We start from the raw sequence: 20,185 nt of genomic DNA, 5'->3' as shown, positions 1-20,185 counted from the left end.
CAAGTATTGTGTTATTATATTACTACATGGTAAAAAATGATAGATAGATAGATAGATAGATAGATAGATAGATAGATAGATAGATAGATAGACTGTTCAAAATAGTGTATTGAAGCTATTTTGCTGAAGTTCTGAAAGAAAGTAAAGTTGTATAGCTGAATATTGCCCAGGAACTGTGATGTGCTGGTGCTGAGAAGCGTTAATCAGTGAGGAGAATGTGCTCAGTGGAGCTGTTCAGTTTAACGTCACTCCAGTACAGAGGGTTAGTGAAGTGATTGCGGTGCCTGGGGACTGAGAGCACTACTCCACTCTCGTCAGGTATGATACACACAGAAATGTCTACATTACTCCCATGCAGCTCCCTACCGAGTGAGACTGTGCAGGCGAGAAGTCTCTAGTCTTCGGGAAAGCCAGCAAGGAGGAGGATTTAGATGCAATCTGCAGCAACCAAAGGTAAAGTGACAAGCATGTGCTACTTTAAAATAACAACAGAGATTATAGGGGTGAAGATTAAAATCAGCAGTCTAGTGTAATCAGAGATATGACACCAGGTTCTCTCGTATATATCTTGCTGTATTATTGTAACCATATTGTTGCTCCTCTTTACAATGATTCTTACCCAATTACTCTTATGGAAATAGCAAATATTAGTTTCAATGACTGTAAAGAAGACATAGATTCCACTTCACTCTCATTCGGGATATGCATATATCTACAGTGATCTATAATTACTGCCTTTGGGTTACGACGGTTAAAAACCTAATAGTTTACTAAAGTGGATATCTGTTACCTTGCCTGTCTATTATCAGCAGGGTAAATGCATGAAAACTTTATAAGACTCTGATGAGGTTCAGGTAATTAATACATCAGACTAGGTTAGGAAACCACCAAGTTTATTTACATTCAGTATCTCGTCTACTTGTCTATTTTTATGCCATGGTAATGTCCATTCTGTATGTATTTTGGGCAAATGAATATACAGTCTGGAAATGCATACTGTCAGCCCCCTAAAGCAACTTTACTTGTCTATACGAAGTGAACAAATGTTTGTCAAAATGTAACCTCAAGACAGAGTACAAGCAGCGATTATTGCTTGTACGTACTAGTGAGTACAAGTATTTGCAGTCTGATTTTAGACTGAACACTGGAGTTTACATATTTGTCAGCATATATATGAGATTTATCAAAGTATGACATTTAAGTTGTGTTTTCTTTAGTCCTATAAAAAATACAAATGTTCAGATCGTAGTAAACTGAAAAATGTCCCGTCCACCATGGAAAGTGCAGTCACATGTGGTTATGTATCTTCAGTACCTTTTATAAATGTGTAATCAAGATTAGTGTAGAGGAAGGTTAAAATGTGTGTTAACAGAACTCAAGTTCCTTTAAGACGAGTATCACAAAACATGATTCTAGGTGACAAGTTTTCAAAGGCCCCAGCTAGAACCTTATGCTATAGACAGGCTCTAATGTACCATATGTTTGTAAAATGAAAGGCTAAATGGTAATTTAATTGAAATTATTGTCCTGACCATTCCCTGGAAACAATAACAGAATTTTTTATTTAAAGTTTCTCTCTTAACTAACATAAATTACAATGAAATGATTATGGATCACCCATATCGATAAAGTTAATTTATCACTGATAATCCGAAGTTTCAACATTGATCTTGAAAAATCTAATGTGAACATGTTATACTAGTGCTATACTAGCATTCTTCGTATTTATTTCAATGTTACTAGCTTCTCAATGAATTTTTATTTGACAGGGTTTGTTATGTAGATCAGACTGTTTGTAGCCTAGCAAGACACTTATTAAAATGCCATGCTTGTCAGCTGTGTTGATTACATATGCTATTATCAGGAGTCAATTGTATTAGTGGTCTCAGAATAGGATCTCTTATCGTATCGTCACTTTAAATGTTAATGACCCCGCTGCTTTGGTTGAATCAAGTGTAATATAGACATAAATTATGTTGAATATTTCCATGAACCACTGATAACATACTATATCTATATATGTATATATATATATATATATATATATATATATATATATATTTATATATGCTCATTTATGTAAATATATTATGTGCACAATGTTATTGTACTCAATAAATTGCATTTTTAAGGAATAATAAATACACGTATTATGTTAATTATATGTTAGTGTGCAGTGAATAATGTATTCTTATATTTGAGCTTTCAGCATGACTAGCTACATAAATATGTCCATTGAACTTGATAAAGTCCAAGTTTATGAATTGCATTACTGATATAATTGATATCCTTCCATGTTGCTATATAGTTAAATGTAATCCGGGGACAAGTATTTTAGCCTGTAAATTAAAGCAATTAAGAAGTATATATTATATTAGGTGTACAGTGGTCTCCAGATAGTCATCAATCACCCTCAATCGAGCTGTCAAGAGTGGGCAGATTCGTTTCTGGGAGGCAGTCTTCCAGCTGGGGAAAAGAAGAGAACACCGTCATTAATTAGAGTGTGACCCTGGGGCTATCCACATGTCTGAACCCAGGAAGCTATCTGAGCAAGTCAGCACACTCTGGATAGAAGAATTGTACCTCAACTGTACTGGTCCATCCTGTCAGGGCATACATGTCTTTCACTAATTATTCTCACTTTTTGATTTAAGTCTATTTTGCGTCATAGGTAACCCTTTCTCCGACAGATCACACTGCAAGGCACTGCACTCTTCAGTTCAATGAAAGCGTTTACATGTTCATCTAACCAGTTTATCATAGCTAGTGCTGCAAAGTCTATATATGGCAATAAAGTGTTATTTTTCCATTCGCCTACATAGTACTAAAAGTAATATTCTATTTCCAAATATTTTAGTAATTATTATGTCATCCTGTGATAACGCTTTTCACTGGCTGCATTTGTTAAGTGGACTCAGAAAACTATGCAATGAACATCAGGTTAGAGCCGTTAGACCCAAATAATACATGTAGCATATAAGGTTTTTTGCTAGTAATTAGAAGAGTATAGTTTAAGGAGTATATGCCAAGAATACAAACTACTAAAAAGATCCACTACTACTTAAAGTTGCTTTATAGAGTGCACTATAGTCAAATAAATTAATGTCACAATGGAACGTTGCCTAAATTCCAGTTATTGTCGCCTGCAAATATAGTTTCGCTTACTTTTTCAGTATTCAAATACACTGATCACAGGGATAAAAATGATTAATGTCTTAGAATTTGGAATTCGTTTTCATTACGAGGATTTGAAATTGAATCTATCAGAAAATAAATAAAAGAGAAGATCATTTGCCAGCTAGCCCCACAGTGTGCTGAATGCGTAAGATGCCAAGTTGTCTATTGAGTTCAATCTTACAGCCCTTGGAGTTTATTGTAAAGTAACACTTATGCCCCAACATTGCTCTCATTTGTAATTGAGACTAATTATTAGTGTGAAGTGGAAAGAAACAGATGCTCGTTAATTAATTTCTAATTAAAAGTGCTTACCACCCTTCAGTGAGTAAGGGGGGAAAAATCATTAATGTGTGTTTCAGTGATTGTTTAAATCAAATCATTCATTTTCTCAAGTTGCACAAGTGCTGTAGGAACACCTATAATTAGCTTGTAAGATCACTTGAACAATCCATAAAAGCAATCGTTGTATATCAGTATTTTGCACCCTTGGATGCACAGAGTCCAAGTATATAAAAAAAACGTTCTGGGAAGTAAAGGGTTTTATGACGTCACTATTAGCGCTGTTTAAAGCTTCTTGCATTTCCTTTGAAGCTTTTTACATATATTATTGTGTCTTGCTGTATTTCCGGCAATATTGTTTTACTACAATTTACCTGACGTTTCTTTTGTACAACAGTAATTGAGTTTATTTCAAGATGTTAAGCGCATATTGTGCAGACTTTTGAATTAAAGGGTTAAAAAAAATTAAAGATGGTATTCTTCTTCCTCCTATAAGCATCTGGGAACCTGTGGTCACCAATCAATTGTTACAGAAGAGAGCGCAGCTAAGCCACAGAATCCACTTCTCTTGTCTTTCCAGGGATTCGAGAGTTTATGTAACATGTCATATCCTCAGTTTGGGTATCCGTACTCTTCCACGCCACAGGTAAGACCAATTGCTGGACTATGTAGGCTAAAATATTGCACAGTAGCTTTAGTAGATCACTTTGGTTGTGAGATAGAATTGCTATCTATTGATATAGAGATAAGATAGGAAAATGAATGATTATGTAGTACAATGCTGTCGTGTCTGTTCTAGGAAGTATTTCATGTCCTACAAGGGAGTACATTCATTTTGTAAAGCCGGATATACAATTTTTTATCAAGAGTTTGATCTACGATAGTACATTATACTATATTATTCCTAGATATGACAATGTTACGCATATCTAGGAGAAATACATTTGCAGGAGATGCAACTTTTTTATTTTATCCTATCATTGTAATATATTTGCCAACATTTGTAAAACATAACACATCACTCTTTAGATTTACAGGATTTTATTATAGCTCTTATAAAAGAGAAAGATGACTAGAGATTTGTTCATGGACTGGAGCGTTTTGGGGTTTTTTTGCTAGTTTTGATGGTGTGTGCCTTTCCTCTCTAGTTGCTGATGACCACCAATTCATTGTCTACCTGCTGTGAATCCAGTGGAAGGACTCTCTCAGATACAGCTGCTGCAGCCTCTGCCCAGACTCCAGTCTATTGTCCTGTATACGAGAGCAGGTTACTGGCCACAGCTAGGCATGAACTCAACTCTGCAGCTGCCTTAGGAGTCTACGGGAACCCCTATACAGGCTCCCAGGGCTATGGGAACTATGTTACATATGGTGCTGATGCATCTGCTTTTTATTCACTGGTAAGCTCAATAATATGGGGGTGGGGGGGGGAGAGAGAGAGAGAGAGAGAGAGAGAGAGAGAGAGAGAGAGAGAGAGAGAGAGAGAGAGAGAGAGAGAATAAAAGTGTGTGTGCATGTGTGATAAAAAGAGAGAGATTTAGAGAGGAGAGAGAGAGAGAGGGAAAAATTGAGAGAGAGTGCATGTGTGTGAGAGAGTGTATAAACAAGTAAACAAGTGTGTGTGTGTGTGTGTGTGATAAAGAGAGAGATTGAGAGAGAGAGAGAGAGAGAGAGAGAGAGAGAGAAAGAGTGCATGTGTGAGAGAGACAGTGTATAAACAAGTGTGTGTGTGTGTGTGTGTGTGTGTGTGTGTGTGTGTGTGTGTGTGTGTGTGTGTGTGTGTGTGTGTGTGTGTGTGTGTGTGTGTGATATATATATATATAGAGAGAGAGAGAGAGAGAGAGAGAGAGAGAGAGAGAGAGAGAGTAGACATATAAGTACACATGCAGTTATTGTAGAGCAGATCTAACAATAAGAACACCCCTGCAGGATGTTTGCTCTTACATTTATCTGCTAGTATTACAGCTATTCTGCAGATTAGCATAGAGTATTTATCTTCTCTATTCTCAAAAGATAAACACAAAATGACAGCATGAGATGGATGTTGTCAGCTCTTTTATCTTTTTTGTAGTGCAGAATATGTATTAGATGTGTATGAATTGTTTCTCTTATCTATAAACATATTAACAATAGAATGAGTTTTGGAAGAGGATGTATAATGCATCTATTTATTATATATCCAGAGAAGCAGTAAGCAATATACAATTGTGTCACAAAAATGAGCTAATTTGTCATGTATTTAGCAGTATGTGTTTTATTAATATTATTAAACAGTGTCTGTGTTGGTCTGATAACAGTGAGCACTGGAAAACAGAGTAATGCATGTGTATACTGTCATATAAAGAATACTCGATCTAATGTTACAGAACACATTGGATTCAAAAGATGGCACTGGATCTGCACATGCGGGTATTGCCCAGACTGCTGCTTACTATCCTTATGATCACACCCTCAGCCAGTACCAATATGACAGGTAAACCATTCACTTACATAATTCTATTACTTATTGCACTATATCATGTGTAACAATGCACTCATCATACTGTGACTGAATATACCATTATCTGCCATGGGATCAACAAGACTACAACCCCTATGTAATAAGTTGATGGAGATAAAGTACCAACAAATCAGCTCCCAACTGTCACTTACAGGCTGTGTTTGAAAAATGACAGTTAGCAGCTGATTGGTTGGTACTTAATCTCCATCCACTTTATCTCTCTCCAAAGCTTAGTACATAGACCCCTAAGTCTAAAGTGGTGATTTACTAAGAGCTCAAGTTCTCCCCAACTCAGAGAATCTGTGTTTCTATTAGGCAAATAAGTCATACAAAACATATTATAGGTTAGACATAATAAGCATGACAGGGAAATAGTTCAGCACATTTATAAAAGGGATAAACATTACTTTTTTGTACAGTGAAATATTTGTTTTAGGTCCCAGTGATATGGGAGTTATGTGTGGCACTAGACAATAGCGCTTCACACTTCACTTCTTTAGTGCAGTGGTGTGTGTGAGTATGCATTTGTATGATTGTGATGGCCCAACCCACCAATATACAGTAACTGTCAATGTTTCTCTTGTTATTACGCATATTCCTTGAGTTTTGTGGTCTATGGGCCTAATTCAGCAGTGCATATTAGTGCACTGTTGAATGCAGATTCCTAATCTTCAGAAATCTGCGCAGGCGCCAGACCCGTTCTGCGCATGTGCAGAACGGGTCTGCATTCCCGCACATAAAACTGGCAGTAGAATGTCAGTGATTGACAGTCTGCTACCATTTGGGGGCAAGGAGGGGGCCGCGATGGCCTTTGTTCTCTGAAACAGAGGTGTGTCGCCGCTGTTGGTCCGTCGTCTGATGGTCCGTCGTCTGACAAAGATTTTCTGGCCTCTTCCTCACAGCTGCTACAGCCGGCTGCACGACCCCATGGGTCACCTTAGCCGGCCGATGGTCCGCAGAGTATCCGATGCTGCATTGGACAACGCAGCTCGGATACGTAATGCAGCAGGATGTGTGATGCCTCCTGCTGCATTAACATATCAGCACAGACAGAATAGCTAAGCTGCTTGCGAGCAGCTTAGCTATTCTGTCTGAAGCTGAATCAGGGTCTGTGTTTTGTGTTTGCTATATAACTCCATATATTTTGAAGAAACTGTCACAGAAGTGTAATTTCACAGCCTTTAGCAGTGGGCACCTCAATATTACTGCTTTTTAATTTACTCTCATAGTCAAAGTTAAGTGGAGCAATCAAACACAATCTCAAATGACTACTTAGGAAATTATTGGAATATGACTAAGTAGCAGAGAAACCTTCAGTACATTTACAGTAAGCCTCTTAAACCTTATAATTTAGCTGTCTGCACCATGGGTTAAATTAATAACTTCTTACAGTGGGCTAACTTATTTGGCCCTGTTCTACAACTGTACCATCCCTCACCTCTTATCCCACACTATGACTACAGGAGTAAGCACATGGTGACACATGTCACTGTGTTCTTCCTCCATCAGTCACTATGTGACGAGAGCAATGATTTACAGCAGAGCCAAAGCAGGTCCAGACGAGGGAGAGAAAATAGCCCACCTTTCCCTCCTATCACATAACAATGGCAATAGCTGGAGGAAGCATATGTGTCATTGGGTCTGATTCAGAGGTGTAAAGTAAAAAAAATAGCAAGTAATAGTGGATCTAGGTCAAAACCATGTTGCACTGCTGGTGGGGAGAAAATGTGCAGAGAGATTTATATTTGGGAGGGGTGTGTCCAATCTGAAATGTAATTGCTGTGCAAAAAAAAACCTGTCCAGCATTTGTAGGCAGCATGCAAAAGCAGCCAGTATTTACCCCACATGCAAGAAATAAGTAAATAAATAAATACAATAAATAAATGTATTTGCACCCATCGCACTGCTACATGGTTGGTTCAGGTACACAGTTACTTTTTTGTTTTTGGTTTTCTCCGACCTCAGAATTAGACCCAATATGTGTTTCTTCATGCAGTCACTGTTGGAGTAGGCAGTGACTGCAGCTAGGCACTGGGAGGATATGGGGTGGGAGAGGGAAGAAAGTGTTGTGTGGGGGCTAGGGGTTTGTGTACATAGTTGATATAGATCTATTCACTCTACACTGGAAAATTTCATTTATTATGTCTAGAGTGTAAATATATGAGAGTAGTCCTATTTCAGTGCACATGTGCAGGAAGAGCACATTTGTGTATATGAGAGCAATGATAACTGTTACTTTGGCTTCACCCATGGTGATTTTGTCAGACAATTTGTCCAATTTAGACAAGATATTTCCAAAGTTTGGGGCCATACCGACAGCGGCATCCCAATGCTCAGTATCCCGAGGGTCGGGTAAGTATGCTAACACTCCTGCCTTCTCCTCCTAACTCTCCCTTCTTGCACCCTAACCCTCCCCACCCAGCACCCTAACCCTCCCCGTTAGTGCCTACACCTAACCCTCCCCCATTGGTGCCTAAACCTAACCATCCCCTTATAGTTCCTAACCCTAATCTCCCCTCAGTGGTGCCTAACCCTAACCCCACCCAGTGGTGCCTAACCCTAACCCCCCCAAAGTCTAACACTACCCCCCCTGTGGTGCCTAAACCTAACCCTCAGCCCCCCACCCCCACCCCCCGCAGCTAACAGCTAATGTGGCCCTCTATAATTATGATAGGGATGGCGGCTGTTGGGATTCCGGCATCGGTATCTAAACTGCCTATGTATAGTCCTGGTCGGGATTCCAACAACCGGATTTCAATAGCCGGCATCCCATCCGCTGGCAAACTGACTACATCCTATACCAACCACTATACTTAGAGGGTAGTGGTGGATATATATCCTTTCAAATCCACCAATTTGTTCTCATTACTATAATATTCTATTAAGGTAGTAGTATTTCTAAAGTTATTTCAGTGAATTATTCTTAAGACTTGGAAATACATTTTTATTATTAAAATGTGCAATTTAGTTTGATAACTAACAGTTAACAATAACTTAAACCCTTTGTAAATAGTTGCACAAATAAAACCCACAGAGGAGCCTAAAATAAATTCTACTTTATTTGTTTTGCATATTTTATAGTTCCATAGTCCACAATTCACTGTAAGATACTGTATGATGAGTAATATGACATATTTGACAGTTTTATTGTAACAACTAGACATGCTATTTATCAAATACATAGATTTATGTGGATTTGTCTTCACTTCCAAACTGTTATAACAGATTTGGGAAATTGACATGACTGGTCTTTTTCCCTACACCTGATTGGATAGGATGCAGATGAATTTGGTAAATATACACAATTATACCATGACAAATTGGGTAATGTTCAGTAAATATTCATTCTTGTGGAAATAGCTGGAGCAGCATTTGTGAAGTTTTGTGGGTGTTGGGCAATGTGCAGAATTTGCAGCTTACTATATCTAAATGTTATACTATACTGCATTTTCTTTACTCGTCAGCTAATGAGTTGTGAACCCATATCCTGCGCTACATCAAGGACAGTCATGGTAATGACTGTGTGAATTGCAGAGCTGTTATAGTGATGCTAGTCAGGTTTAAAAGAAGAAAATACAAGAAATTACATTTAATGTTTTACCTAATGGTGATGACTGGGGTGCAAAATATGATGTCATTTGTCTCTACCTGTTCTTATACCGCACATAACCCAATCCTGTTGTTGAGTCTGAGCAGTAAATGATTTGTTTCCAGTCTGGCCAAACATGTAGGTGTTTAACTTACACAAATCTCTGCCTATTGGTGCAAGGCCAAGTGAATAGATTACATAAGGGTATGGTAGTTACATTGGCAGGTGATACACAGGCATGTAGAGGTCACATACTGGATGGATTTGATGGATTTCCCAAACTTAATTAACCAATTTTGATTAGATTTTCCTCAATTATCACACTGATTTTGAGGACACATTCCTGAGGATATTATCTCCAGTGATAACATTGCATGTGAAGAGAGCTATCAATAGTTATCTTTTTTTTTAAGAAGGTAGAACTTCTGCAATCTGTACCGATATACCATCTATTTCACATGATTAAGCACATATGTATATTTTATCCTTAAGGTGAACATCTCACCATTAATATTAGAGAATATTCAAGTACATTGATTTTAGAGCATTTATTGAAACTAAATTTTGTTTCTTATTAAATAAATCTGTGCAGTAGTCTATCTGAGCCATCCATTTTCTGAGAGCAAACAAGCTTAATGCTGTGAATGGGATATTATTTATCTGTCTGGAATCACTTACAATGTGTAAGGAGAAGAGGGACAGTAGATAGAGGCCAACATCTGAGGGACAGGTTTAGGAGGAAGCAAATAATAAATAATCAAATAAGAACAGGTATATTTAATCATAAGTATTCTAAGGCTTTATTCTATGTAACTATCTACAATAATCTGTTACTATAGATTTTTAAATGGCTGCAATTTACAGATAGTCTACTTACTTATTCTATTTTCAAAGGTTGCCTGTAATTCCATTTATCATGCTAGTATTTAAATTTACTAGAAATGCCTAATTTTTTGTTATTTTTCTCCTTCATCTGCTAAATTGATGAGACACACTATTTAATTAATCTATAAGAATAAGAAAGACAACATAAATGGAACAGGCATTCAATCTGTCAAATCCAGTCATAATGCACAACAAATTAGATAGTACTGTATACCTGTGGACCAGCAATCGTCCTGTTTTCCGAATGCCTTTTGTATGTTATAAAGATGAGACTTTATTTTAGAAATCATCTTAACCATGTTGATAAATGGTTTCAGACTCACCTTCTGTCCACACACCTCACTACCTTTCCAGTTTTAAAACAGAGGACCTTCTACAACTCAATCAGCTCTATATGCATCATTTGCATACTGCAAAAAATGTGTACCCACATGTTGGGCACAGTCCTGTAAAAGAGAATTCGATCAACACTTAGAGGTTTGTGGATAATCCATAAATGCCCATGGTAGAAGCAATTATATTATACTAAACTTAAACCACTTTAAGGATGTGATATATTTTGGCAACATTCATCATGCTGACATTCATAATGTCAACATTACAATTTCAGAATGGTTGTGATGTCAACACGCACCATGTCAACATGCTTGGAATGTTCACATAGACCACATTGTCATTCATCATGTTGACACTCATGAAATGTCAACATTGTTAAATGTCAACAAAACATTCTTGGTGGTCTAGTGATGACTTACCTGGCACGACAGGTTCAGTGGCTAAAGCAGTGCCTTTCCGGGTGGCATCCTGATGACTTCTGTTAGAGAGTATTTCCTAACCTATAACCTTGACAGCTAACCTTAACCCTCCCTCTAGTGCCTAACCCTAATCTCCCTACTATAACCTAACCATAACCCTCCCCCTAGTGCCTTACCCCAACCTCCCCTACTGTAGCCTAACCTTAGCCCTCTCTCTAGTGCCTAACCTAGCCCTCCCTTCCTGTAGACTAACCGTAACCCTCTACCTAATCCATAACCCTCTCCTCCCATTGCCTAACCCTCACCTTTGCTGCCGCAGCCTAAGCCTACCTTTCCAGTCCCTGCAGAATGTCGTCTTTTTACATGTAAACATTTAACATGTGGACATTGTAAACATGTTCAATGTCAATATTTCAGCAATATCAACATTATAACTGTCGATATCAGGGCCATAACTAGCTATGTGTGACCGGTGCCACCGAACGGATGGCAGAGGCTCTGTGGGCGGCACCATCGCCATCCCACATCCCTTGCTTTTGGCTTGCAGGGTGCCTGGAATGGCACCCTGCATTCAGAATCAATGCAGCAGTGCCACCAGTTGGATGCTACAGGCAGGCACCCAGCCCTGTTTGCTGCCTGGAGAGTCTGGAAGACTTTCCGTGAACTGCTGCTGGAGTTCTGGGTGCCGGCGGAGCTCCGTCCTCTATGTGTATCATCATGATGTCACATGCATAGGGGTGGGGCTGGCATTGGGCAGCCATAGAACTAGTTACAGCGCTGGTCGACATTGTGGTTTCGACATTATGAATGTGACTACAACCACCACTTTAAGCCCACGTGCTACATTAATTTTAACTATTATGTTTTTTTCTTAAAGTGCTTCTTGGTTTAATTTCAGTTATGCCCTAAATTAAGAATGGGTCCGGGGACAATTTGACTGTATTGTGTCACTTTTTGTGTGTTTGTGAAGGGTCTTATTTCTTTGGTCGAAATGAACCTAGAAATTTCCTTTTCATCATAGATGCATTAAGGAGACTGATACAGAGTTGTATACACATCGTACTGCAGACAGATCTTGCTTGTTTTCAGACTGCACATGTTCTGAAGCCCAGTGTACAAATCTAAATTAAAATTTTCAGTTGTGAATGAAGGGTGATAACTGGGTGGCAGCGGGGCATTCGGACATAGGCTAAATTACGTACGTGTTAAGGAGGTGTAGTCAGAATAGTTGTGCATATGCAGCGATCAATTTTCAGATGGATCTCTTGTAGCAGGTATAGGGCTTGTGCAAGCACACTGATAATGATGACAGCTAGGGGCCTGATTTGTGAGCAAACCCAATATTTTGCATGCAACTCCGATGGTTGCTGATCAACACATGTGGAGGATCTGTACTGTGCATGTGCCGATCAGTGTCTGCAATGACGGTCACAGTGCCCTTAAGCCACAGGATAATTAATATGCAGCCGCCATTTGGGGGCAGGGGGGGGCAGAGACGGCCAGGATCATACACAATTGGGACGCATCTTCCAGCGTAGCTTCACTAGCCCCAGCAGCATGAATTTCATGACTGTCCTGAGCAACCTGAGGGTTACACAGATGGCTTATGTTCATGCAGAGTGATCTGATGGTTGCATCCTCAAATGCAGCAGCGGTTCACAGGAGCCGGTAGGAGGGGTCTATTCATACAAGGTGCCTCCTAGGCAATTAAAATAGTATTGCACATCCATCTGAATACAAAGGTGCAGCCTCTGTACACCTCTGAATCAGGTGCTATGACAGCAAGCATGCAGGTAGAAGCAATGTGATCACATAGATGCATACATCTCGGCTGACCTGTATGCAACTCTTAGCAGGCCCTAAAATATATGGAACAAGGCCTGGTTCACACCATCATCTTAACACCATCATCTTCAACAGGTGGAAAATCAGGTCATTCTGCCTGATAAAAAAAAATGCTGTAGACCTACCAGTCAATCGAAGAATGTTCCCTTTAGTATGTGTTCTCCACTCCACCATCTCCATTAAATATTCCATTCCTGCAAAACTAAAGCTTTTTTTTTTACTTTTGTGTAAACTAAAAGTCTATTCTGTATTTAGCAATATGTGCCCCAATCTGCCGAGCTCCTCCCATCATCAGGTGCAAATGTTTACACCTCCCATATATCCATATGACGTTTGTACCTCCTGTATATCCATGTGATGTTTACACCTCCTGTATATCCATGTGACATTTGCACCTCCTGTATATCCATGTAATTTTCTGTGTAATGAGGTGTTCAGGATCTTGCAAATAAACATTTGGAAATTTTACTTTTTTTGTGCTGTTGTGAATAAACCTACAGTATATGTCTACATAATTAACGTAAACCATGCACAGTAGAATTCAGAAGGAAAGAAAAATCTATCTACATCTATCTATTTTTCTATCTAATTCTCTCTCTCTCACTCTATTTCTCTATCTAATTTTCTCTCTCTCTCTCTCTATCTAATTTTCTCTTTCTCTCTCTCTTTCTCTCTCTCTTTCAATCAATCTATCTATTTATCTAATTCTCTCTCTCGATCTATCTATCTATCTCTCTATCTAATTTTTTTGTCTCTCTCTATCTATCTCTCTATCTAATTTTCTCTCTCTCTCTCTCTCTCTCTCTCTCTCTATCTATCTATCTATCTATATTTCTCTAACTTTCTCTCTCTCTCTTGATCAATCATTCAATCTATTTATCTATCTACTATCTGTCTCTACCTCTCTAGTCTATCTCTCTCTCTCTATCACATTATCTGTACTGTATATTAGTTCGGAAAACAGTAATACAGTTAAGTTCGCTTTCAGCTACTTTTCAATTACTATTATTTACCAGAAGGTCTAATAAGTGCTATATTTATCTCATGTTATGCAAGATTTTATTAAATGTTGAATACAGCTCTGTTTGCTGCAAAGAAGTGTATTAATTGCTGGAGTTTCACAGGGTATTGGCCACCTTTCATTGCATGCATTAAGAAGTTCTAATGGCTGGGGAACATCATAATACAGTAAGAATGTATGGCACTTTAACACTTCTCACCTTCCATCTAATGCCTTGGTATTAGGTGAATCATAATTCAGCAATCTCATATGTTCAGTGTTCAGTGCTATGCAATGCTTTGCATCTGCTTCCCCTGAAGGGATTTAAAACAGTTTTACCTTGCTGCGTCTATTATCCCTAAAGCAGCACAAAACCACTTAAGCCATTTCAACCTTTTTTTTAAGACCACATGAGTGCCGGTGACCTTTCAGTATGGTGTGCATTAAATATTCAGCTGCAATCCACTGTCTTTATACGTTTTTACAATTTCATCAACAAAAGCCTGAGACATGGCTAATAAAGGAGTGCGAAGGAAAATATTTATATTAACAGTTATACCCTGAGGTCATTCAAATGTATCCTCTTAAAACAGGCTTCAGACATCCAAGGAAATGTGACATACATTCTTTGAGATATTAACCACAGAGTTACACAAAAATGTGATAGTCTCTATATGTTATCTTTTTAATGGATTTATTGCAATAATTCACACTACATTTATCATTGTGTTTTCTAGCACATATATAGTCTAAAATTTGAGAAAGATGTGTGTAAAATATGAGCATTGATAATGTTTCATACAGGTATGGCACTATTGACGGAGGTACTCGCAGGAAGAATGCCACACGTGAAACCACCAGTACATTGAAGGCCTGGTTGCAGGAGCACAGGAAGAACCCATACCCCACTAAGGGTGAGAAGATCATGCTGGCCATTATCACCAAGATGACCCTCACCCAGGTCTCCACCTGGTTTGCCAATGCCAGGAGGAGGCTCAAGAAAGAGAACAAGATGACCTGGCCACCAAGAAACAAGTCTTCAGATGACAAGAAACCCTATGATGAAGATGAAGATGATGAGGAAGATGAATCTTCGAAGGACAACATAAAGAATGAGAAAAAGATAGAAGGTTTGTAAATTGTGTACTATGGAAATGAGACATAACATCTGTTATTTGTATGTACTCAAAATCATGATAATTTAGACTGTGCATTAGTTTGGTGTTGTTTAACAAGCCTCCTTTATCATTATACTGTATAAGACTCATATTGTATCATCAAAAGAGCATAAACATAAAACTCCCCAGTCTTAAAAGGTTTGTACAACTTTTAATAGGGTGTTTGAAATGTTATTAATGTATATTTATTCACATAATTGTAGAATAATGTAGAAGCTATAAATATCTCTGGTAGCTCTAGATTATACACTTCCATAAGTGAGAAGATTATGCCCCTCTCTCATTTTTTCTGTTTTTTTATATAGAATTTGTTTCTGTATGATTTACTATGCTAACTATCCAGTGCTGTGGAGTTTACGAAGCCATACAAATATGATGATGATTTGCTCTAAATACAATATAGTGGTATAAATGGAGTTTTAATTGCACTGTTGATTTGTCTTAGCAGAGGAAAGCACTGAAAGAGAAGACAAGGACCTAGAACTCAGTGACCTTGATGACTTTGACACAATAGAGTCTGAAAGCTCTGAATGTGAGTTAAAGCAGCCATTTCATCATCAATCCCAAGAAGGCCACCAAATGAGGACAAGAGATTGTGCCAGTGACCATTGCAAAGATGTTATTTTGAAGATGCCTTTAACAGCTTCTTCAGTAGACCAGGAACTTGACAGGGCTAAGAACTGCCTCAAAAGTGTTGTTGATGAATGTGAACAAGACCTAATGAGATCTAGACAGAGAGGCTGTGAATCCAAACTGTGCTTTCAGCAGCAAAGTCATCAGCTTCTGGATTCCAAACCAAGAATATGGTCCCTGGCTCACACTGCCACCTCTTTAAATCAAACTGAGTATCCATCATGCATGCTAAAACACCAGGGAGTGACATCTCCTTCGTCATCCTCCTCTTCTTCTTCTGCTGTTTCCACTCCAGTTTGTGTTATTGACAGACGCCAGGATTCACCTGTAACCAGTCTCAGAAACTGGGTTGATGGAGTTTTTCACGACCCATTGTTTAGACACAGTACTTTGAACCAAGCACTCACCAACACCTCCGTTTCTTGGGCAACCACCAAAGGAGCCATTCTTGAAGCTGGTTCTTTAGGACGTTCTGTTGGCAATCCTGGTAATATGTCTAAAGGACATGACACAAACAAGGAATTTATCGCATTCCCCAAATCTGGAAGCAAAATGTTCTGCTCATAACATACATAACTTTCTAGAAAAGTTGAATCTATGAGACTTTGTAGCAGAGGACATTACAATCAAATCGGATTGTTATTAAGTAAACTCGTCAAATTGACTGTTATTTCTATTTACGTTCAACCCTTATTTTTTGTTTAAATCCTTTTCTTAAACAGTCTCGGTGTTGTGATAATTATATCCATACCTAAAACTACGGACTATGCTATGTGTTGGAGTAATTGCAGTTTACAACTCAAAAGTTTACAAAAGCAACAAGAAATGAAATTTCGGTGATCATACCATCTGAAGAGCATGCTAGATTAGTCAATTAATCATCGAGACGTTTTCTTCGCGTTTTCGTCATTAGTGATTCACAATCGGCACTCCTTTCAAGTTTACACAAATGCACATGTTGGGCGTACAAAAAATGCATTTTTTATTTGTTCACTCCAATAAATTGTCTGTTTCAGAGATACTAAGGGCAAAGTTTGTCTGCTTGCACAGTCAGCAATGGCGCAACAGTGTGATGTTGATGAAATGCAGCGCTTTATAATAATAACAGTGTGTTACTTTGGACTGAGAATGGGCGAATATACAGGTGTGTGTGTGTGTGTTCGTGTATTTACAATAATATTTATTTTTACACTTTGTATTTTAAACAGGTGTAAAATACAGTATCCCCATGTCTTTCAGTTAGGTGGATATTAGTGTATAAATATGCAGTGTATGCTGGGGCTCTTTTATCTTGCAAGAGTCCCCTCACGGTTCTAGCTCTATGGATGTGCCTGACAATGTCTTCACATCTCCCAAAGTGATGTTTTTACCACCGTTTTGAGTCTAATGCCTCCCTAAGCTTATATTGGGATTCCATGAACTTGCATGAATATTTCAACACTTCAGGATAGATGATTTACCGTTTCTGACATTAAAATAAGAGTGCAGCCAAGAGAGAGAGAGAGGAAGACTGCGGTGTTCCTTTCCTTCTTTTTTACGAGTGACTGGAGATAATCACCAAGTTTCTTTCTAATAATCTAAGAACACATCAAAGTCTTTTAAGCATCTGAATGATAGTGCAGACATACAAGTAAGGTATGTACACATAAAGAGCTTAATATACACATTGGTATAGTGAATATGATCAATGTGTTATTAAGAATGTGTGAAGCATTTAATTTCAGGAACCTTTATAGTGTGTGTGTGTGTGTGTGTGTGTGTGTGTGTGTGTGTGTGTGTGTGTGTGTGTGTGTGTGTGTGTACACTGAGGGGCACATAACATTTAATTGCAAGTGACAATGCTTACTCACATAAATACAATGATTTGGGAAGACTTATTTTCATGTATCTGTGACTGGCAATTAAAGAATCTAGATGGTAGCAGTAGATCAGATTCTTTCCACTTGTGTTCAGGTAGCTGTAATTGGATTGTATGCAGTCATATAAACTGTCATTGTATTGACTTTCGCTCCCCTGGATGATATTATCGAGATCACTGAACCTCTCCGCTGATCTAGCTGTCAAAAGGCAGAGGGAGAAGCCCCCGGCCCTGGAAAACGTGCATCAGCCAAGATAATTTGAAGTGAAATTTTCATTTTGACAGTAAACCCCTCAATTTCTAAAGGATCTGTACCTTGTGATCTCAGTGGCAGGAGGAGGCTTTACAGAAAGCCACGTCTGCAAGTGAAAAGGGCAGGAGAACTCGAATTTCTTGTAATGGATAAAAGGGCAAAAAGAGAGTCAAGGGTACTTGACAGTAATAGCAAAAAGTGTACTCTCCTGGGAGAAGAGGGCTTGCTGGAGGCTGCTTGGGCAAGTACGAATCCTAGTGCTATCCTGGTCAGTAGTGCTCTAATTTAAACACACTTCCTGTACATTATGCTAAACAATTTGCCGACTTTTAAGCAAAGTTACTGTCACCATTCACAACGTAACATCATCCAGTCATACTTGGCTTGGCTTCTCACTCGCGCTAGGCCTGTTGCCTTTGGAATATACAATAATAACATGCACATATACAGTAGATCTATACATGTATCAAATCCCTGTTGTTTAACTACACATATATAATGTATATAAATTAGTTTCCCTATAATAGCCAACTACATAATAGGCATGGATTACTGCTCGGTTAACTCTTATGTTTCCTGTCCTTCAAATATTGGCCTGTTGTATCAAATATCTATCTATCTATCTATCTATCTATCTATCTATCTATCTATCTATCTATCTATCTATCTATCTATCTATCTATCTATCTATCTATCTATCTAATCTGTCTGTCTGTCTGTCTGTCTGTGTATCTATCTATCTATCTATCTATCTATCTATCTATCTATCTATCTATCTATCTATCTTTTCTATTATCTAAATGCATATGCAGCATACAAATTGAAAGAAAGCAATATGCTTAGAACACACAAGAGTTAAATATTTACAGAACAGTCTCTGTGCTATTTACACCCTTTACTCTGTTCTAAACGGAAAGGCACTAAAGTAACATTTGAGTTTAATTGTTTCATTCCTTGCAGATGTTTCTATTGTGCTCAGACTTTCTTGGTAATGAGTCTCTACAGTTATATTATCAGGCCGCTTACTCAATTATAACTGGAAGATGAAGACGCCTCGGATATAAAAACAATATTAAGCAGTGATATTAATGCTCATACACAGATTACTTTTTAAACCCCATGCGATAGTGGTCGGAAATAAAGCACAATAAGCTAAATGCTTTCTAGAATATTATTTGACATCTGCGTTCAGTTGTAAATGTTAATAAACTTAGTATATGTGTTTCTTCACCCACCCTCATAACCCTGCAAAACTGATAGCTACATGGGACAATATGATTTAGAAAAACCTCACATATTAAACCATTGGGATTTTATTGATTTCTAAATACAGTTCTGGGTTTATGTACTATCTCTTACAGCCCATAAGCTTGTCCCTCATCAATTAATAAGCTGCTGTCTTATTCACACATTTTCCAACTGGAGCATTAAATAAGAGCTAGCCTCAAATTGAAGCTCTAATAGTGTAATGTAATAGATGAGAGAGAGAGAGAGAGAGAGAGAGAAAGAGAGGGGGGGGGAGAGGGAGATTGGGGGGGGAGAGAGAGAGAGGGGGGGAGATGACGGAGAGAGAGAGAGGAGATGAGAGAGAGAGAGAGAGAGAGGAGAGAGAGAGAGGAGATGAGAGAGAGAGAGAGAGAGAGAGAGAGAGAGAGATTGAGATTTAAAACAAGTGCACAACGACCCCATCGATTATTGACTTAAATAAGTGTACGTCTGCTGATGCTGGTGCTGACACTGATCTGGAAGGCTCTCTGGTAGTACCCATATAACTGTAGAGCATGCAAATAAGAGCTCATAACACAAGATTTTCAGAGTTGAATAAAGAATAAGAAAGACGAAAGTGGTAAGAAGCAGAGTTTGAAACTGAGAGACTCTTAATCATTCAGCCATGGCAAATTCAAATACACAGAGGAGAAGATGCTAAATTAACAGCGCTTTTTACATAGAGCCCAAATAAAACTGTAATCAGCGACGCGTTACTTTTCATTAAGCGACTCTGACAGCAGCATATTCAGCCTCGACAAGGGAACAGCAGCGGAGAAATAAACTGCTCTCACAGCCCGAGTCATAAGATAATTCCTTAAGCTCCATTAACAACTCTTAGCCGCAGGAAATGGCTCCCCTGAAAACATCTCCAAATCTAAAAGCTTTATCGACCTCTCAAACCTCTGCTGATGGTTCCATTTTTTTGTAACTTAAGGGATAGGCGTACAGCAAGGTAATAGAGTTT

At 38.4% G+C, this 20,185-nt stretch overlaps 1 protein-coding gene across 2 annotated transcripts; it reads left to right on the top strand.

Moving 5' to 3' along the window:
• Nucleotides 1-345: 345 nt before the first annotated feature.
• IRX4 (iroquois homeobox 4) lies at nucleotides 346-16,848 on the top strand. Of its 2 annotated transcripts, XM_088476347.1 has the most exons (6): nucleotides 346-453; nucleotides 3,953-4,102; nucleotides 4,605-4,856; nucleotides 5,823-5,929; nucleotides 14,835-15,160; nucleotides 15,654-16,848. In XM_088476347.1, exons 2-6 carry the CDS (start codon nucleotides 4,058-4,060, stop codon nucleotides 16,406-16,408), a joined length of 1,485 nt encoding a protein of 494 aa, XP_088332473.1. In that variant the 5' UTR covers nucleotides 346-453; nucleotides 3,953-4,057; the 3' UTR covers nucleotides 16,409-16,848. The 2 variants fall into 2 exon arrangements, with proteins under 2 accessions (XP_088332473.1, XP_088332472.1); XM_088476346.1 differs by lacking the exon at nucleotides 346-453 and having other exon boundaries at nucleotides 3,976-4,102; nucleotides 15,657-16,848.
• Nucleotides 16,849-20,185: the final 3,337 nt, after the last annotated feature.

The sequence above is a fragment of the Taudactylus pleione genome, unplaced genomic scaffold (assembly GCF_031769625.1).
Source record: "Taudactylus pleione unplaced genomic scaffold, aTauple2 ptg000186l, whole genome shotgun sequence".
Classification (NCBI taxonomy): Eukaryota; Metazoa; Chordata; class Amphibia; order Anura; family Myobatrachidae; genus Taudactylus; species Taudactylus pleione.
The sequence above is the reverse complement of the archived record's forward strand: the minus strand, read 5'-3'. Positions and strand labels throughout refer to the sequence as shown.